The following is a 16,945-nucleotide window of genomic DNA, read 5'->3' as shown; positions in this document are numbered from 1 at the left end:
GATGACATGCATCAACCAAGTCAGCGAGCCTGACCACCAGATCCTGTTAGTCGCCTCTTACGACGAGTATAGTCACCTTTTACGGGAAGCATGGGTCGCTAATATTATTGGTAATATGGCACATGTTGTCCAGTGAATGAGCAACTAAAGAGTTAAATCCCAGATCTAGCCGATTATGAAGGATCTTGCGCTATTATGAATTGTCTGCTGGTAGGTTTCACCAAGGTTTTAAAGATCTACGACCATCATCACTTTGAACTATGCTTCCGTATTCAGTTGACATGTGATGATAAAACTGAAATCCTGTTCAAGTAGTGTTTTGCCTAACTCACTAACCCACTCTATAGCAAATTAACTTTAAAAGCTGTCATGATTTTTTTTAGGTATTGCTGGTATAACATCTCTCAGTAACCCTGACTCATTCCCTGGCAAACCTAGCCATTCATGGCACTGTGAGGAGCCCAGATCAGTGCTGATCCAGGATTAAAAAAAGGAGGATGTTGAGACTTGATACATCAGGCAGATATTCCATTTAGTCAGATGTACATATTCTATTCTACCCATGAAGATCCGGGGTAGAATAGGTCTTCAACAACCCATGCATGCCGTAAAAGGCGACTATGCTTGTTGTAAAAGGCGAATAACGGGATCTGGTGGTCAGGCTCACAGACTTGGTTGATGAATGTTGCGCGGATCGATGCTCATGATGTTAATCACTTGATTGTCTGGTTCAGACTTGATTATTTACAGACCTTCATCATATAGCTGGAATATTGCTGAGTGCTGTGTTAAACAACAAACAAACAAAAAACATATTCTATTCTGGTCAGATATAGATATTCCATTTTGATCAGATGAAGATTCATTTTGGTCAGATGCGATATTCCATTTTGGTCAGATGTAGATATTTCATTTTAGTCAGATCTAGATATTTCATTTTGGTCATATGTAGATTCATTTTGGTGAGATGCGATATTCCATTTTGGTCAAATGTAGATATTTCATTTTAGTCACATGTAGATATTTCATATTAGTCACATATAGATATTTCATTTTAGTCACATGTAGATATTTCATTTTGGTCACATGTAGATATTTCATTTTGGTCACATGTAGATATTTCATTCTGGTCACATGTAGATATTTCATTTTAGTCAGATGTAGATATTTCATTTTAGTCAGATGTAGATATTTCATTTTAGTCAGATGTAGATTCATTTTAGTCACATGTAGATTCATTTTAGTCACATGTAGATTCATTTTAGTCACATGTAGATTCATTTTGGTCAGATCCAGGAGGTTGTACCTCCCCTTTGTGTCCACCTCAGTGTCACTGAACTTCAGCTCTGTGTCTGTACATCAAAGCCTGATCACTTCAACAAATCGAGGTCAAGATAGAGGAAATTACTCAAGTATATCCTTTATTAAAGTCACTTCTTACATCAGCTATCATTGGTCAAGGTATACTGTAGGTTTTTGTGATGGGGAAAGTTTCACAACAAAGTCGCTTTTGTCAAAACCTTTCAGAATGATTGTACGGATAATGTGATAACTGTGTCATATATTCCCTTATCATACATCAAAGTCAGGCCAAGTATGTATGTCTGGCTGAGCCCATTAGAAGCGGCTGTCAGGAAATCAGTTTCCACATAAGAATGGATCTGAATACTTATTATGTGATCTCCCGGGTGACAAAATTGTTGCTGAATTGAATGCTTGGGCAAGATGTAGCAGACGATCCAAATATGTCATAACTGATTGAATACTCCCTTGATGTTCGACTTGTCACCATGTCATCCATCAAGACTGTCTCAAACTGTGGACATTCATTTCTGACCCATTGATATGTTGAAGTGACAGTGACCTGAACCGTTTTTTAAGTATTTTGTATTTACCCTGTACTGTCTGCTTGGAAAGGAACAATTTATTGAATTAGATGACTCTTTGTGCCTCCAGTGCAGATATTTAACAGTGTAATGATAACCAAATTGAGATGGCTTACAATTCACAATGTTACTTTAAGATTACATGGCTTGGATGATGAAATGTTGACAGACCATATTCGCCGTAATAAGCGCCCCGCTCTAATAAGCGCACATGGCGATATTTGCTAATATATTGGCTAGTGAACAATCCCAATTGGCACCCCTTCCAATTGATCAATGTACACAAGACTTATTTATTGGTGTATAATATGCACTCATGTATTATATGCACCTTTAATTATAGGAAATTAAATTGTGGAAAATATATCTGTCGTGTATAATACGCACAGACTTTTCTTCTGTATCATTTTAGGCTGTCAGCATAAACCACGAAATTTACGATCTTTCAACTCTGTTATTTTTTCTCACTAAGATTATGTAATAAGAGTCCCCTATTTCTAATTTTGAGAGTGCCCTGGGTGCTTATTACATCGAATATGGTATACTGAAAACAATGCCGTTGTTCACACCATCAAACACATGTGTACCGTATACTATGTACATCTTTTCAAGGAACAGTGTGATCTTACATACATTCAACTCGTAACTACTCTTGATGTATTAGAAAATAAGGATATTTATACAAATTAAAATAAGACCAGATCTAAAAAAATAAAGGCAAATGCATTGACTTAAGGAATTAGAACAAAACTGTTTGATTGAGATGTGATAGGATTTGTCCTAACCCATCCTCGATGATCCAGGGTATTTTCTCCATTCCATTGTAACATATTGCATACATGTGATAATCTGTCAGAGGGTGTCTGGGACATTAAGCCTTTAGTATCAGGGAGAATTTTAAAATAGCATAATTAAATTTAAATGTTAATTTACAATGGTTTAGTACCACAAAGGTGAGTTCTCCCTATCCATACTCATTGAACATGCTTTCTGGGCATTCATATAAGGGGGCGGTTGGGTGGCCTAGTGGTTAAAGTGTTCGCTCATCACGCCGAAGACCTGGGTTCGATTCCCGACATGGGTACAATGTGTGAAGCCCATTTCTGTTGCCCCCTCACAGTGATATTAATGGAATATTGCTAAAAGCGGCGTAAACCCATACTCACTCACTCACTCACCTTCATTTATCCAACAAACAATTTGAGAGAATAATAATTGGAATTTGCCTCAATTTAATTTCTTGTTTTCTAAAAAGGACAAAATAATTACTGAGTCTAGATGTAGCGTGAGATTTGTATCTATGTACGTTTTTAGATTTTAAATCATGAGCGATCGATTATATTGTCAGTCACTAATGTCAGTTAATGAGTATCTTCGGTAACCCACAGGAATACGGAGCTGTACACACACAAAGTATTTTTTATTGACCAATGTATTCATAAATAGATTCACAATCTACCAATATCACTTTTGGTCAATGATTATTGCGGATAAGCGCAAGCAGATATTGAATATAAACGGTAGATTGACAATTTGACAACAAGTCCAATCCGACCTTCAGGGTTGATGCAATCTTGGAGTGATTTTGGTTAAAACAGAGACCACATGCCGATGTGGTCTCTGGTTTAAATATGCAACAGAATTATAAGGGTTTATCCTGACGCAACATAATTGTTCCTAATTTCATTCAAATTCAGTTTTTTTCTGTTTGTGTTTGTCTTTTTCATAGTCTGACTACTTCGCTTCATACATTCACTAGAAGTGTTCGCATTTTTCAGTTTTAAGAAATGTGTGCCATATTTGGAAGTGCTATTATGTTTTTACTACGATTTATAAATGAAAGTGCCTTGTTTTTGTTGACCTTTCTGACCTAGGTGTGTATTAATCTCTTTGGTTGACTAATACCATTGTATGCAAATTAGATTGCTGATCTGGGACGCTAGTTAACTATAATCACATATTACATTCTCGCGAAATTTGACAAAGTTTGAAGTGTTGATATATCTGTGCAGACAAGTCATGAAGAAAGGGAAATTAGAATGAGGTTTGACTTTGGAACCCTATGAGGAACCCTGACCTTGTAATGTGTTATTTCGGCTCCCGAATCAACCAATCATACAACTTGTGTTGTTTCTGGAGACGGCGCTTGCTGGTCGTATTTTGTTTTCATGACTGAGAGTTTAATGATGTAACTTTGATGTAGAGTGACATTACCAATAAAGTCAAGTATAACTAGGCTAGTCGTATGTAGAAGTTTGTATCAAATAATGCAGGAATAAACTTGGCAGATTATCATTTTCAAGTTCAACCCTTCAGGCACCTATCTGTTACAACTGGAGGTTTCTTTATAGTTAACATTGTTAGATTGTTCACCAAGTTTAGCTACTAGGTGATTTACTAGACAAAGGCCCATCCCGGTCAGCTGGAGTCCTTTCAGCAAAGAGCATGAATATTACATACCAGTTCCTGGTTGAACAAATATTACATACCAGTTCCTGGTTGAACAAATATACAGTGGCCTTAAATTCTAATTAGTCCTCATGCAGGTGGATTTGTTTTCAAGTATTGAAGAAGACGCATGTATTTTTCATGTGTTGATAGCAGTTTTTCATATATTTAATTCTAGATTGATACATTTGAACACAACTTGGTATTTGAGGTTTTCTGCTTTCTGTGTGATATGGACAAACCAAAAAGAAGTGGTATTTATCTTCAGCTGCGTTATGTTTACCTGTGTCACACTTTAGTACGACTGAATTGACATTTCCATAATAACTAGTAGAATACTAGGGCTGGGGCGTGTACCTCGGGTACCCAGGTCAGGTGGGTACTGAGCAGGACCCGGGTACCCACCGGACTACCCGGACCCGTGGTTAGTCACGTGATATATTGTTTAATGACAAAACCTATCTAAAACTCTATGGTCACACTAAAAGTCACTCATGTTCCCATTTCTTTCTGACTATGCATGCATTCCTTCTGACTTTTATATGTTTGAAAAAAGATAAAACTTCATGCAGTAAACATCAGTGCATATGCATGACCAGACCGTTCAATACATGTATCTAAATACATTTTGCCAGGACTACGGTCAAACTTTTCCCAATCGTACAGTTTTACCTACCTCTTGAGACCCACAGTGGGTACCCAGGTAGGGTCAGGTAATAGCGGGGTGGGTACCTGGGTAGTAAATTTTGACTTATCCCAATCCTATTGAATATTTAGTATTCTTCTTAATTCAGACATCAGAATGTACGTGATATCCAAGATCTTTATATGGAGATAACTCCACTAGGTACTCTTCTGGCTCAAGTAGACCGACTCTGTGGTCTGGTGGTAGAGCGTCCGTCTAGAAAGCGGAAGGTCTGGGGTTCAATCCTTGGCCGCGTCATACGAAAAGACTTTAAAAGATGGTACTTGTTGTTACCCTGTCTGGCGCTCAGCATTAAGGGGCTAAAACAAGGACTGGTCGGCTCGGAGTCAGTATACGGTGTCTGAGTGGGGTTTTCATGTTAAACTGCAGCATGGTATCTCAGTGAGTTAGCACTATAAATCGGCATATACCAGCAGCCACACAAACACAAACACGCTATATAAGTGCAATAATCTTGGATGCGACGTTAAACCCAATTTCACCTCATCTCTGGCTCAAGTATAGATTTGTATGTGGAATAATGCTGAAGAGAAACTATGAAGTCACATATTCATCATGTAATATAATTGTATATCTTTACATCCTTGTTTAAAACACTGTATAAACTAAAGTATATCAACACAATCTTGTGGGATCCAAACATAGGAGAATATTTGTTGTAGAAGAGATACCCAGTTAATTTTAGTGACCATTTTAATCATATAACTTCAGCATTTCGTAATGATGTCTGCCCCAATGCTATATATACTAACAAGAGAACTTAGGGACCATGAAATATTTTGATATACTTTACACATTTAATGAAACTTAAGTCTGACTATGCACGCATTCCTTCTGACTTTTATATGTTTGAAAAAAGATAAAACTTCATGCAGTAAACATCAGTGCATATGCGTGACCGAATCGTTTTATAAGATAAAAATAATCCTACAACATAGTCATGATAGAACTGTGTTTGTTCAATATACATTCACTAAAGTAATTAAATATGACCCGTGTCAGGGAATAATCAGTCTGGTTAAATTTGGGATAACACACATCAAAAGAATGTAGAAAAGATTCTGGCAATATTCTTCAAAAGATGTGTAGATCAAAATGTATAGACTAATGCTGTGCTAGGCGTACTAGGTTGACACAGGGTGTTTTCATTGATTTCAATGGAATCTTTTCAGGGAAATTGATGGATAATTGTTTAAAAATTCAAAGATAGGAATTAGCAACTTCTTAGCATTTATGTTTCACATGCCTTTGACATGACTGATCTGAATGAAAAGACAATTCCTAAATATTTGTGATGCTATTTCATAGTTTTAACATCATAAATCTGTTTTTCTTTCCTTCTTTTGTTTGGACTTTTATTTTAAGATTTTTTTAAAGGAAATTAGCCTTATCCACCCTGAAAATTTGAATTGATAATTTTGCCTCCAGTCTTTTTGCCGATTGAACAAGGAATCTGTAAAACAGGAAATTGAATTTATCTCATCTTGTCATATGAAAAAATACTCCTTAAGCCATTTCAATCAGGAAGACAGGCCCATTTTCAATGATTGATCGAATTCAATTCAAGACCATAAATCTATCAAAAAATACAATTAACTCATGACTGGCTCACAAGCTGACATGCATGAGCTACTTCTGATGTCACGCTTTGCATGCTGAGTGACTGGTTAGTTGGTGCTGTTGTTGCCGATGACCAGCACGATCACTGTGGTCTTGGAGTGACCAGCGTAGACTGGTCAGTGAATAGTCCTGCTCCTAATACATCAGCGGAATGGAGACACATACTACTTTCCAATAAACAACTCAGATTGGGGAAACAGGACAATAGCATCAGTATGGGGAGGCAGGTTTTCCCTGTGTATTTAATTGAAACATGTCCTTGGTGAGATGAATGACCTGGCTGAAACATTAGGGTGGAAATTGTTGGTGATTGCCTCATGCTGGTTAAGAAATTGGGTGGAAATAATTCAGTTGTGCGAATGCTGAAGTTATATTGTAGTGGCCCGGACCCGAACTTCTGATAAACCTCGAAGTCTGGATGTAACTGAGAGTCAAAACACTTCTTTTCAATGAATAATTAGTTTTTATTCATGTGGATATAACAATGCCTTATATGGACAACACAATTCTTCCAAATAAGTAGATCCCTCTCAGCTTTAAGGTTTATTTGTAAGGACCAGTGTCAGGGCAAAATAATTATTGCCTGTAACTATAATGGTATTTTACTGCTATAAATATATATAGATGACTTCTTCATCTGAATAACTTTACAGTTACTAAGAAAGCAATTTGTGTCTGTGTTCAAAAATGCAGTCTATTTATAGAAATGATTACATGAGGACAAGGGGAACTTTTGGGCTGAATTATCTGCCCTTTGATTGAAACTGACCTTTAGACTGCCAAAGTCAGAATGACCCAGAATGGATCTCATCGTATTTATAGGTGTGAGGAAATGGTCACATGTCTGTTATTGACCAATCAAATTACGAGAAATTACGTCTCTTTACGTCCTTATTCCTTTGAGGGATCTACTTTCACAATGTAAAATCACTGAAATAAAGAGGAAGGCAAACCATCTCAGGAGGTAATTTGGTATAAAAATGAGTATTTATACCAATCAATGAATTCTGTCTAATTGATTCACTAATTGCCTTCCAATATCACAAGATAAACAATTACGTCCTGCTACGTCGAAGCTACGTCCTTGCTGCCTGCCGAGAGGACGTAATAACAAGCAACATCGACTGGGAATTATGATGGACAATTCAAAGAGGAAGATTACAAATGTCAGGAGGCAATTGGAATTTATCTGATGCATAAGACGTTTAATAACACAAATTGGCCACTGGTATGCTTTGACAGAAGCACTGGATGTCATATTTATGAGAAACATGTTCATAAACAGTGACGCTAAATACTGCGTATGAATACATCAGCGAAGATTACATAGTTCCTGATGTCAGAATTAACAGTAACTTTAATACACGTCTTGACATATCATCAAATACGATTCTGGGTTCCTCTGGACATAGTTCATTAGATTAAATAAACTTTATAATGCAAAATGCTAAGCATTAGCCAAATTCAGTTACTTCATCGCGACCTAGGCTAGCTGTCACAAAGTTAAAATGGCGGGCGTCGGCGAAACACGTAGCTCAGCCCTGGTCACAAATTCACACGATTATGGATAAATATCAAGCTGCCAAGTGATTGTGATCTGTTTGTTGAAGAACAAAGGTATGATTAATCTGTATCTGATGGTTAATTTGCGTAACTGTGTGCTTAGAACGATGAATTCTTCAAAAGTTACGGTCAATGCAAAACTCTTGAAACAAGTAAACAAGATCGTTTTGACAGGCACGTTGTTGACATCGATGCTTATGAGGTACTGGCACATCCTAAACAATATGCGTAACATGATGGCATGGACATATGATTATTTTTACGAGATAACAGTGTGCCATGAAGCTCTACAAAAGCATGCTATGATCCTCTGATAGATTTCTTACCAAAACGGGATTCAAAACATTGAATTACGTGAAAACGAGGTTGGCAAAAATATACTGATATATACCTGCAAAACTTATTACAGTTTACAGGATAATTATGATATAATTCGTGCACTGTCATACAACCATCAAAAATACAGCAGGGAAATATTTAGGAAATATTTCCAATTTTTACAAGCTGTCATAACTTTCATATTTTATAATAAAGACACATTAATATTTATATATTCTTCGTGATGGCCATCACAATATGTCTGACATCACGTGTAGCATATTCAGATATCAGGTCTGCGTCAATAATCACGATCATCAGATTATATACTGTTATCAGTATGCTTCCATGGGGTTTCAGATAAAGGTTTTCATCTTGTTTGCTAATTTATGAATTAAATATTTATTTTTTTGTTAAGTTTTGTTAAAAAAATTATGGTAATGTGAATTATGGATTGACCATGTTTTTTTCTGGAGGGAATTATGAAAATATAATTTGGCATCCTTTGGGAATTAGCATAAAACATACAAAATTATCATCTGTGGTGTTGAAAAAAATTAAATGATAAGCATCAAAACAAAATGTTGATAAAAACCAGTTAGAATAATTGCATGTTTTAAAAAGTAACAGACAAGTATTTTTTTACTCTGAAAATTCCATTAAATACTGATCGTGATCTCTTGCTTTTTTTCTTTGTCAACATGCTTGATGGTGCCTTGTGTGAAATCCATCATCTATTTTCCTGAGCTAAGTCGTGACACAGCTTGTCTCTGGCGTGACATGTATATTGTGTTCTGGTGACATGTAATGTAGAGATTTGGCATGTTCATTATTCAATTGGAATATACATGGTTTGGAGCAAACTTTAAGTACCAGATCATTTCGTTTCCTAGCAACAAAACAGAACCTCTGTCAGGTTATACTACCATATTTCTTCTATTTGACTCCAGGCTTCCAATACACGCCGGCCTCTACGTGATGCCTGAACATTTGCACTGTCCAAAAAATAGAACCCAGGTCTCGAATACTATGATAAGCTGGTGATAAATAATGACCAATTCCTGTAAATGTACCCTTTGTGTGACAGTAGAATTTGGGGTTCGGTAAGGTAGTGAGTTGCCACTGTACCAGCATTACACAGACTAGATGCCAGGTCAGAGGCTTGGATGAAAGTAGGAGATGAGTGTGCGTTAAACAGAGGAAATATGCTATTGGGGATATTACCAGCAACCTCGATCTGCTCTCTTGAGTGGAGTAATTTCCGGCTGCCTGATACAACAGTTTTGGTGTTTTTTTAGACTCCTGGTAAACATCAATCATATCTGATACTGCTTGACCTAAGTGGCATATTTTGAAGTGTTTAATGTGATATTCATTGTAGATTTGGAGGACACTCACCATCAAATTCAAATTTACATGTGTTATGAAGTTGCGAAGTGATCAGATAGGATTGAATATCGTCATTATTAGAAATAAATATGGATATGTGTTGTTACATAATTGCAGATAAAACAGGAAAGGAATATATTAGTTAAAAAATGGAATTAATTTACAAAGCGTGTAAGCAGATTTTAGCTCACCTGATTGAATTGTGGCACATTGTTCATCCATCATTAATGTTTGTATTTTTGACATCTCTTCTGAAACTACAAGGGCCTTATGGACCTAAACCTTTGTATGAATAATCCCAGCTATAGTGGCCATAAAATTTAGTCACAGATATCAAATCAATTTTTAAAGATGGCCTCCATGGAGGCCATTTTGAAAATGTCACTTTTGGCCATAACTCAGCCACGTGTATGTATCAATGCGTAACTTGATATGCATAAAATTTTATGGTTTGCAGAGTACAGCAGAATATTATATAAAAACATCACAACAAAATAGATCCAGTGTCAAGGTGACAACTTCATGACAACCAATACCCATTGTAACACCTATGTATGAACCACTTCTTTGAGTGAGTTGAGTTGGGTTTTTTAACTGTATTCCAGTTATAGTTATATCATGGTGTGTCAGCTTAATGTGGGAGGAAAGCCCCAAATTATGTAGGTTTCAGACGTTTACCACTTCGGTGAAACCCACGAGCGCGGGTATGATGCAAACCTAGAAACATAATCGGGACGAACCGGGATTCAAACCCACAATCATAGATTTCTGGCGTTCCCAAGGGACGCAACTCTGCACAGCGAATCGCAGCACGTTAGACGACTGGGCCACCCGTGCCCCCCCATTTCTTTGAGTTGCTGGAATGCTGCTGAAACTGGTTTGGAACCATACACTTCCTGCCTTGCCCACCTTCCCACCTTCCCACCTTCCCATGCTCGCTGACTTGGTTGATACATGTTATCATATCCCAATTGCATGGATTGATGCTCATGATATCAATCACTAGATTGTCTCATCCAGACTCAAATATTTTGCAGACTGCTGTCATATAGCTGGAATATTGCTGAGTTTGGCGTTAAACAATAAACAAGCAAACAAAACAAAACACTTGCCACCTCCGTGGTCTTGTGGATAGAGTGTCTGCCCGGAGAGAGGAATGTCAGTGAATTGCTCCCCATCCGCTTCATACCAAAAGACTTTAAAAGATGGTTCTTGTTGTTACCCTGCCTGGTGCTCGGTATTAAGGGGGAAAAACAAGGACTGGTCAGCTAGGAGTCAGTCTGCTGTGTCTGGGTGGGGAATCTTTGTTAAGCTGTGATATGGTATCTCATTTGTCTGGACTAGTAGAAGCAGATAGACAGACAGACATATGCAAGCACACACGCACTCGTGCACATACACATTGCTATGCAACTGCAATAATCTTGAATGTGACATAAACTCCATTTGACCTCACCTTCCCTGTACTCACTCACTCACTCACTCACTCACTCACTCACTCACTCATTCCAGGCAAGAGTTGAAGCACCGCTACAGTCTGGGCAGCCCAGAGCTCCAGCAGCAGCTTCAGAAGGAGGCAGAAGTTCTGGCATCACATCATCAGCAGAACCTGACTCAGCAGAAACACAAGTAAGTCAATACAGCCTTCTTCCATATGGGCTTCATGTTGGCTTCCAAATTCTATTACGTGTGCTTCTAACTACAGGCAACCTAGCTTTTAGAATTATCAAAATATTTGAAAACTGGTTAAACATGGACTTGTCAGGAAACTGAGTAGAGCACTTCAGGGAGAAATGAATAAACAGGCAAGTAAAGATAAATGTTGAATTTTATAATTTGTCTGCTTTGAATTTCTTTTGACTCCACTTTTATCTGTAAGGGGTTTAGCATTATGACATGCTGTGGTCTTACAGTATAAGCGGGGATGGGGAGAGCAGGGTTACTGGATATTTATGAATACTGACGACTCGGCAAAATCAAGGCGATCAAAGATGTAATGTCAAACTCTCTTTACTTTTGAGGTAATTGGTCAAGAAGCAACAGGTTGATATTTACATAATCTATGAATTATGTTTATCATTTTGCAAATTCCAGCTGATTGTCAGTTTTAAAAGATATATCTTCCTGAAAACTAAACTTCTTTTGAGATAAGAGTCAAGAAACAAATAAATAAGGTGCAGTGAACATACAGACATATCTGATTATATTCTCCTGCAATAAAAAAGAAGAGAACATATATAATAGCCAAAAAACATATACCGTATTCAACGTAATAAGCACCCTGCTCTAATAAGTGCCCATGGCGGTATTTGCTAATATAATGGCTAGTGAACAATCCCAATTAGCACCCCTTCCGATTGATCAATGTTCACAAGACTTATTTATTCGCGTGAATATTTAATTCGCGTACAATACTCACTGGTGTGTTATATGCACCCTTAATTATGGGCAATTAAATTCTAGAAATATATCTGTCGGACATAAACATTTCAGGCTGTCAGCATAAACCATGAAATGTATCTTTCAACTCTGTTTTTTTCACCAAAATAATAAGAGCCCCCTATTTCTAACTTTGAGAGCGTCCTGGCGCTTATTACGTCAATTACGGTATGCATATGCAAGCACTTATCTTCCGAAATCAATGCTGTTGTACAACTAACTACTCAAGCAATATATTTTATTTATTTGTGTGAGCTTATTTGGTGCAGATTCAATGAAGGGGATTAAGAAAATATTGTGAAAATATCAGCAACAAAAGCTGAGATTGTCCATGTCTATTGTTACACCTCTCCACCAAGCTCACAGCTGCTACAATCTCATTCTCTATTGAATGAATGCATGAACACCAGATGAAAAATTACTTATCTGAAAGCACCTGGATCTGTTGCATTTGGTTTTATTTAGCAGAGATGGACCACAGCAGTCTGTTTCAATTATCAAATGAATGAGATAAAGAGAGACTCATCAATGAACATGTACAGTAGTGTTGAGTTGACAGCTGTTGTCTTCTTCTTGAAAGGTCTGGGTGGATAGTCGTTTGGAGGGCCTCATTTGTGTCGCATCGGCAAAATCTCAGCCGTTTCAATGTGTCCCGTTGGTTTACTTCTCTGGCAGTGAAAGTATCATAGGATGTCAATTTGGGTCTGTGAGTCAACCCATGCTTGTTTATTATCTTAATTGATGCTGGGTTAGCATAGGTCCCCAGCACCCATTCTTGTCTCTCGATGAAACACTGGGTTAGAATAGGTCCCCAACACCCATTCTTGTCTCTCGATGAAACACTGGGTTAGAACAGGTCCCCAACTCTCATTCTTGTCTTTCTATGAAGACACTGGGTTAGAATAGGTCCCCAGCACCCATTCTTGTCTTTCTATGGAGACACTGAATTAGAATAGGTCCCCAACACCCATTCTTGTCTCACGATGGAGACACTGGGTTAGAACAGGTCCCCAGCTCCCATTCTTGTCTTTCTATGAAGACACTGGGCTAGAATAGGTCCCCAGCACCCATTCTTGTCTTTCTATGGAGACACTGAGTTAGATTAGGTCCCCAACACCCATTCTTGTCTCACGATGGAGACACTGGGTTAGAACAGGTCCCCAGCACCAATTCTTGTCTCTCGATGAAACACTGGGTTAGAACAGGTCCCCAACACCCATTCTTGTCTTTCTATGGAGACACTGGGTTAGAATAGGTCCCTAGCACCCATTCTTGTCTTTCTATGGAGACACTGGGTTAGAACAGGTCCCCAACACTCATTCTTGTCTTTCTATGAAGACACTGGGTTAGAATAGGTCCCTAGCTCCCATTCTTCTCTTTCTATGGAGACACTGGGTTAGAATAGGTCTTCAGCTCCCATTCTTGTGTCTCAATGGAGACACTGCGTTAGAATAGGTCCCCAGCTCCCATTCTTGTCTTTTTATGGAGACACTGGGTTAGACCAGGTCCCCAGCACCCATTCTTGTCTCTCTGTGGAGACACTGGGTTAGAACAGGTCCCCAGCACCCATTCTTGTCTCTCTGTGGAGACACTGGGTTAGAACAGATCCCCAGCACCCATTCTTGTCTCTCTGTGGAGACACTGGGTTAGAACAGATCCCCAGCACCCATTCTTGTCTTTCTATGGAGACACTGGGTTAGAACAGATCCTCAGCACCCATTCTTGTCTCTCTGTGGAGACACTGGGTTAGAACAGATCCCCAGCACCCATTCTTGTCTCTCTGTGGAGACACTGGGTTAGAACAGATCCCCAGCACCCATTCTTGTCTCTCGATGAAACACTGGGTTGGAACAGGTCCCAAGAACCCATTCTTGTCTCTCTGTGGAGACACTGGGTTAGAATAGGTCCCCAACACCCATTCTTGTCTCTCGAAGAAACACTGGGTTAGAATAGGTCCCCAACTCTCATTCTTGTCTTTCTATGAAGACACTGGGTTAGAATAGGTCCCCAGCACCCATTCTTGTCTTTCTATGGAGACACTGAATTAGAATAGGTCCCCAGCACCCATTCTTGTCTTTCTATGGAGACACTGAGTTAGATTAGGTCCCCAACACCCATTCTTGTCTCACGATGGAGACACTGGGTTAGAACAGGTCCCCAGCACCCATTCTTGTCTCTCGATGAAACACTGGGTTAGAACAGGTCCCCAACACCCATTCTTGTCTTTCTATGGAGACACTGGGTTAGAATAGGTCTTCAGCTCCCATTCTTGTGTCTCAATGGAGACACTGCGTTAGAATAGGTCCCCAGCTCCCATTCTTGTCTTTCTATGGAGACACTGGGTTAGACCAGGTCCCCAGCACCCATTCTTGTCTCTCTGTGGAGACACTGGGTTAGAACAGGTCCCCAGCACCCATTCTTGTCTCTCTGTGGAGACACTGGGTTAGAACAGATCCCCAGCACCCATTCTTGTCTTTCTATGGAGACACTGGGTTAGAACAGATCCCCAGCACCCATTCTTGTCTCTCTGTGGAGACACTGGGTTAGAACAGATCCCCAGCACCCATTCTTGTCTCTCTGTGGAGACACTGGGTTAGAACAGATCCCCAGCACCCATTCTTGTCTCTCGATGAAACACTGGGTTGGAACAGGTCCCAAGAACCCATTCTTGTCTCTCTGTGGAGACACTGGGTTAGAACAGATCCCCAGCACCCATTCTTGTCTCTCTGTGGAGACACTGGGTTAGAACAGATCCCCTGCACCCATTCTTGTCTCTCGATGAAACACTGGGTTGGAACAGGTCCCAAGAACCCATTCTTGTCTCTCTGTGGAGACACTGGGTTAGAACAGGTCCCCTGCACCTATTCTTGTCTCTCGATAGAGATACTGGGTTAGAACAGGTCCCCAGCACCTATTCTTGTCTCTCGATAGAGATACTGGGTTAGAACAGGTCCCCAGCACCTATTCTTGTCTCTCGATAGAGACACTGGGTTAGAACAGGTCCCCAGCACAGGCCTTATACACAGGGTTGAAGAATTTTGATGTTTTTTTCCCAACACAAAGACATTACTCTGAGCATGTAACACCGGAAGCACCATGTCAGCAAATCTGTACTGAAGTAGGCATATTAATCATGTAATTACACTGGTTATAAAAAGTGTCAAAGCCTCCAGCATCCAAGCTTGCTTCTCTATGGAGACATGTGTTAAAATAAGTCTTCAGCACCCATGCTTGTCTCTCCATTTCTTTTTTCGGTATGTGTTTAATAGGTCGCCTTCTGCCTAAGCAGTTTTGCTGACCTGCTCCTCTTGGGCCTAATGTGTGTGAAGAGACTAAATTTTTCTATTGGGATTGGTAGAATTGATAAGACTTTTTTTTCATTGATATGATTTCTTTTTTGTTTTTCCGAAATTGACAGTTTTAATTTGGCTGCTCTTGTTTGTACATTCAAGTAGTTGACCATCTTTCAAAAGTAGAGTTTGATTTGTTTTTGCTATTGTATCTCTTGTCTTTAGGAGATCTACGACAGAGTGTAGATCTCAATGCATTTTTTCTTGCTTCAAGTGAGCCCAGACTGGGGCATGGTCTTGACATTAAATGCCCCCCATGTCTGCCCCTGGGCAGTCCGGGTTAAAATAGGACCAGAGTCCTCATTCATCTTACTGTAGAGAGAGGAGTCCCTCTTGTCAAGATCAACTTGTCACAAGGTTAAGCTCGTAGTTGGTCCCTCATTGTACAGAGGCAGGTTTTACAATCTGTCAGCACCATGCATGCATCAGATGATGAGGGTTTCTTGCGAATTGGTAAACATCTGCGACGTGTGTCATGTAGGGCTTTTCTCCAACACTAAGCTGACTTTTAAACGCCCTGTGACGTCAGCTGTGGTTTCAGAGGTGTCTTATTTTCATATTATCATGTCAGGTCTTCATTTTCATCACCTCTCTTCCCTCGATTTTAGAATCCCAGGCATAAAATTGAAGTCTTGTTTTACCCAACACATATAACTGTGTAGATCAGTATTTAGCCTACTGCCACTTTTGCCTATTCCATTGTAGGTATCTTGCTATCTCGTAGTAACCTTGTGAGACATATTACTTTCAAGTGAGACCTGCTTGGAGGTGTTGCATTTGAATTGTAAGACCTTGATTTTGTTTTATACCACAAATACTGTATTGTTTCACTATAAGGTATCCTAATGTTTTCTTGTTCTTTTCTGTATTTCTGGTATTGGGACTGTTGATCAGTTTGGAACACTCCCACATGGTTTTGGTTGAAAATGTATGACTTCGAGCTTGGGAAAAGTTAACTACAACTTCAACACTGTCCAGCAGCCATATTGCTTTTGTGTCTGATATTATCTTTCAGGAGCTCACTTGACAAACAAGCAGATTTTAAATACAAATTTCATACTGCTTGACATACTTGCTATTAAGTTTATTTTTTAGTTTATTTGGTTCAAATTCATTGGTAGGCATGGATAAACCAGTATTCTAAGGCATTGCAAATGCTGTGTCCCCTAGGTTTGCCAGAAACCTATGAAGTGTGTTTGTATTCCTGTTCGCTTTGATTATGTTTC

At 39.0% G+C, this 16,945-nt stretch overlaps 1 protein-coding gene across 1 annotated transcript in view; it reads left to right on the top strand.

Annotated features, from left to right (window-relative positions):
- The window catches only part of LOC139454061 (leucine-rich repeat and coiled-coil domain-containing protein 1-like), a 543,549-nt gene that overhangs the window by 487,859 nt on the left and 38,745 nt on the right, over positions 1-16,945 (top strand). Inside the window, exon 14 of the mRNA XM_071235554.1 lies at positions 11,443-11,559. Within this exon, the coding sequence (XP_071091655.1) occupies positions 11,443-11,559 (117 nt within the window). The remainder of the gene's footprint in view (positions 1-11,442; positions 11,560-16,945) is intronic.

The sequence above is a fragment of the Haliotis cracherodii genome, unplaced genomic scaffold, assembly GCF_022045235.1.
Source record: "Haliotis cracherodii isolate W230 unplaced genomic scaffold, xgHalCrac1.p SCAF_10, whole genome shotgun sequence".
Classification (NCBI taxonomy): Eukaryota; Metazoa; Mollusca; class Gastropoda; order Lepetellida; family Haliotidae; genus Haliotis; species Haliotis cracherodii.
This window is presented reverse-complemented; position numbering and strand designations above follow the sequence as displayed.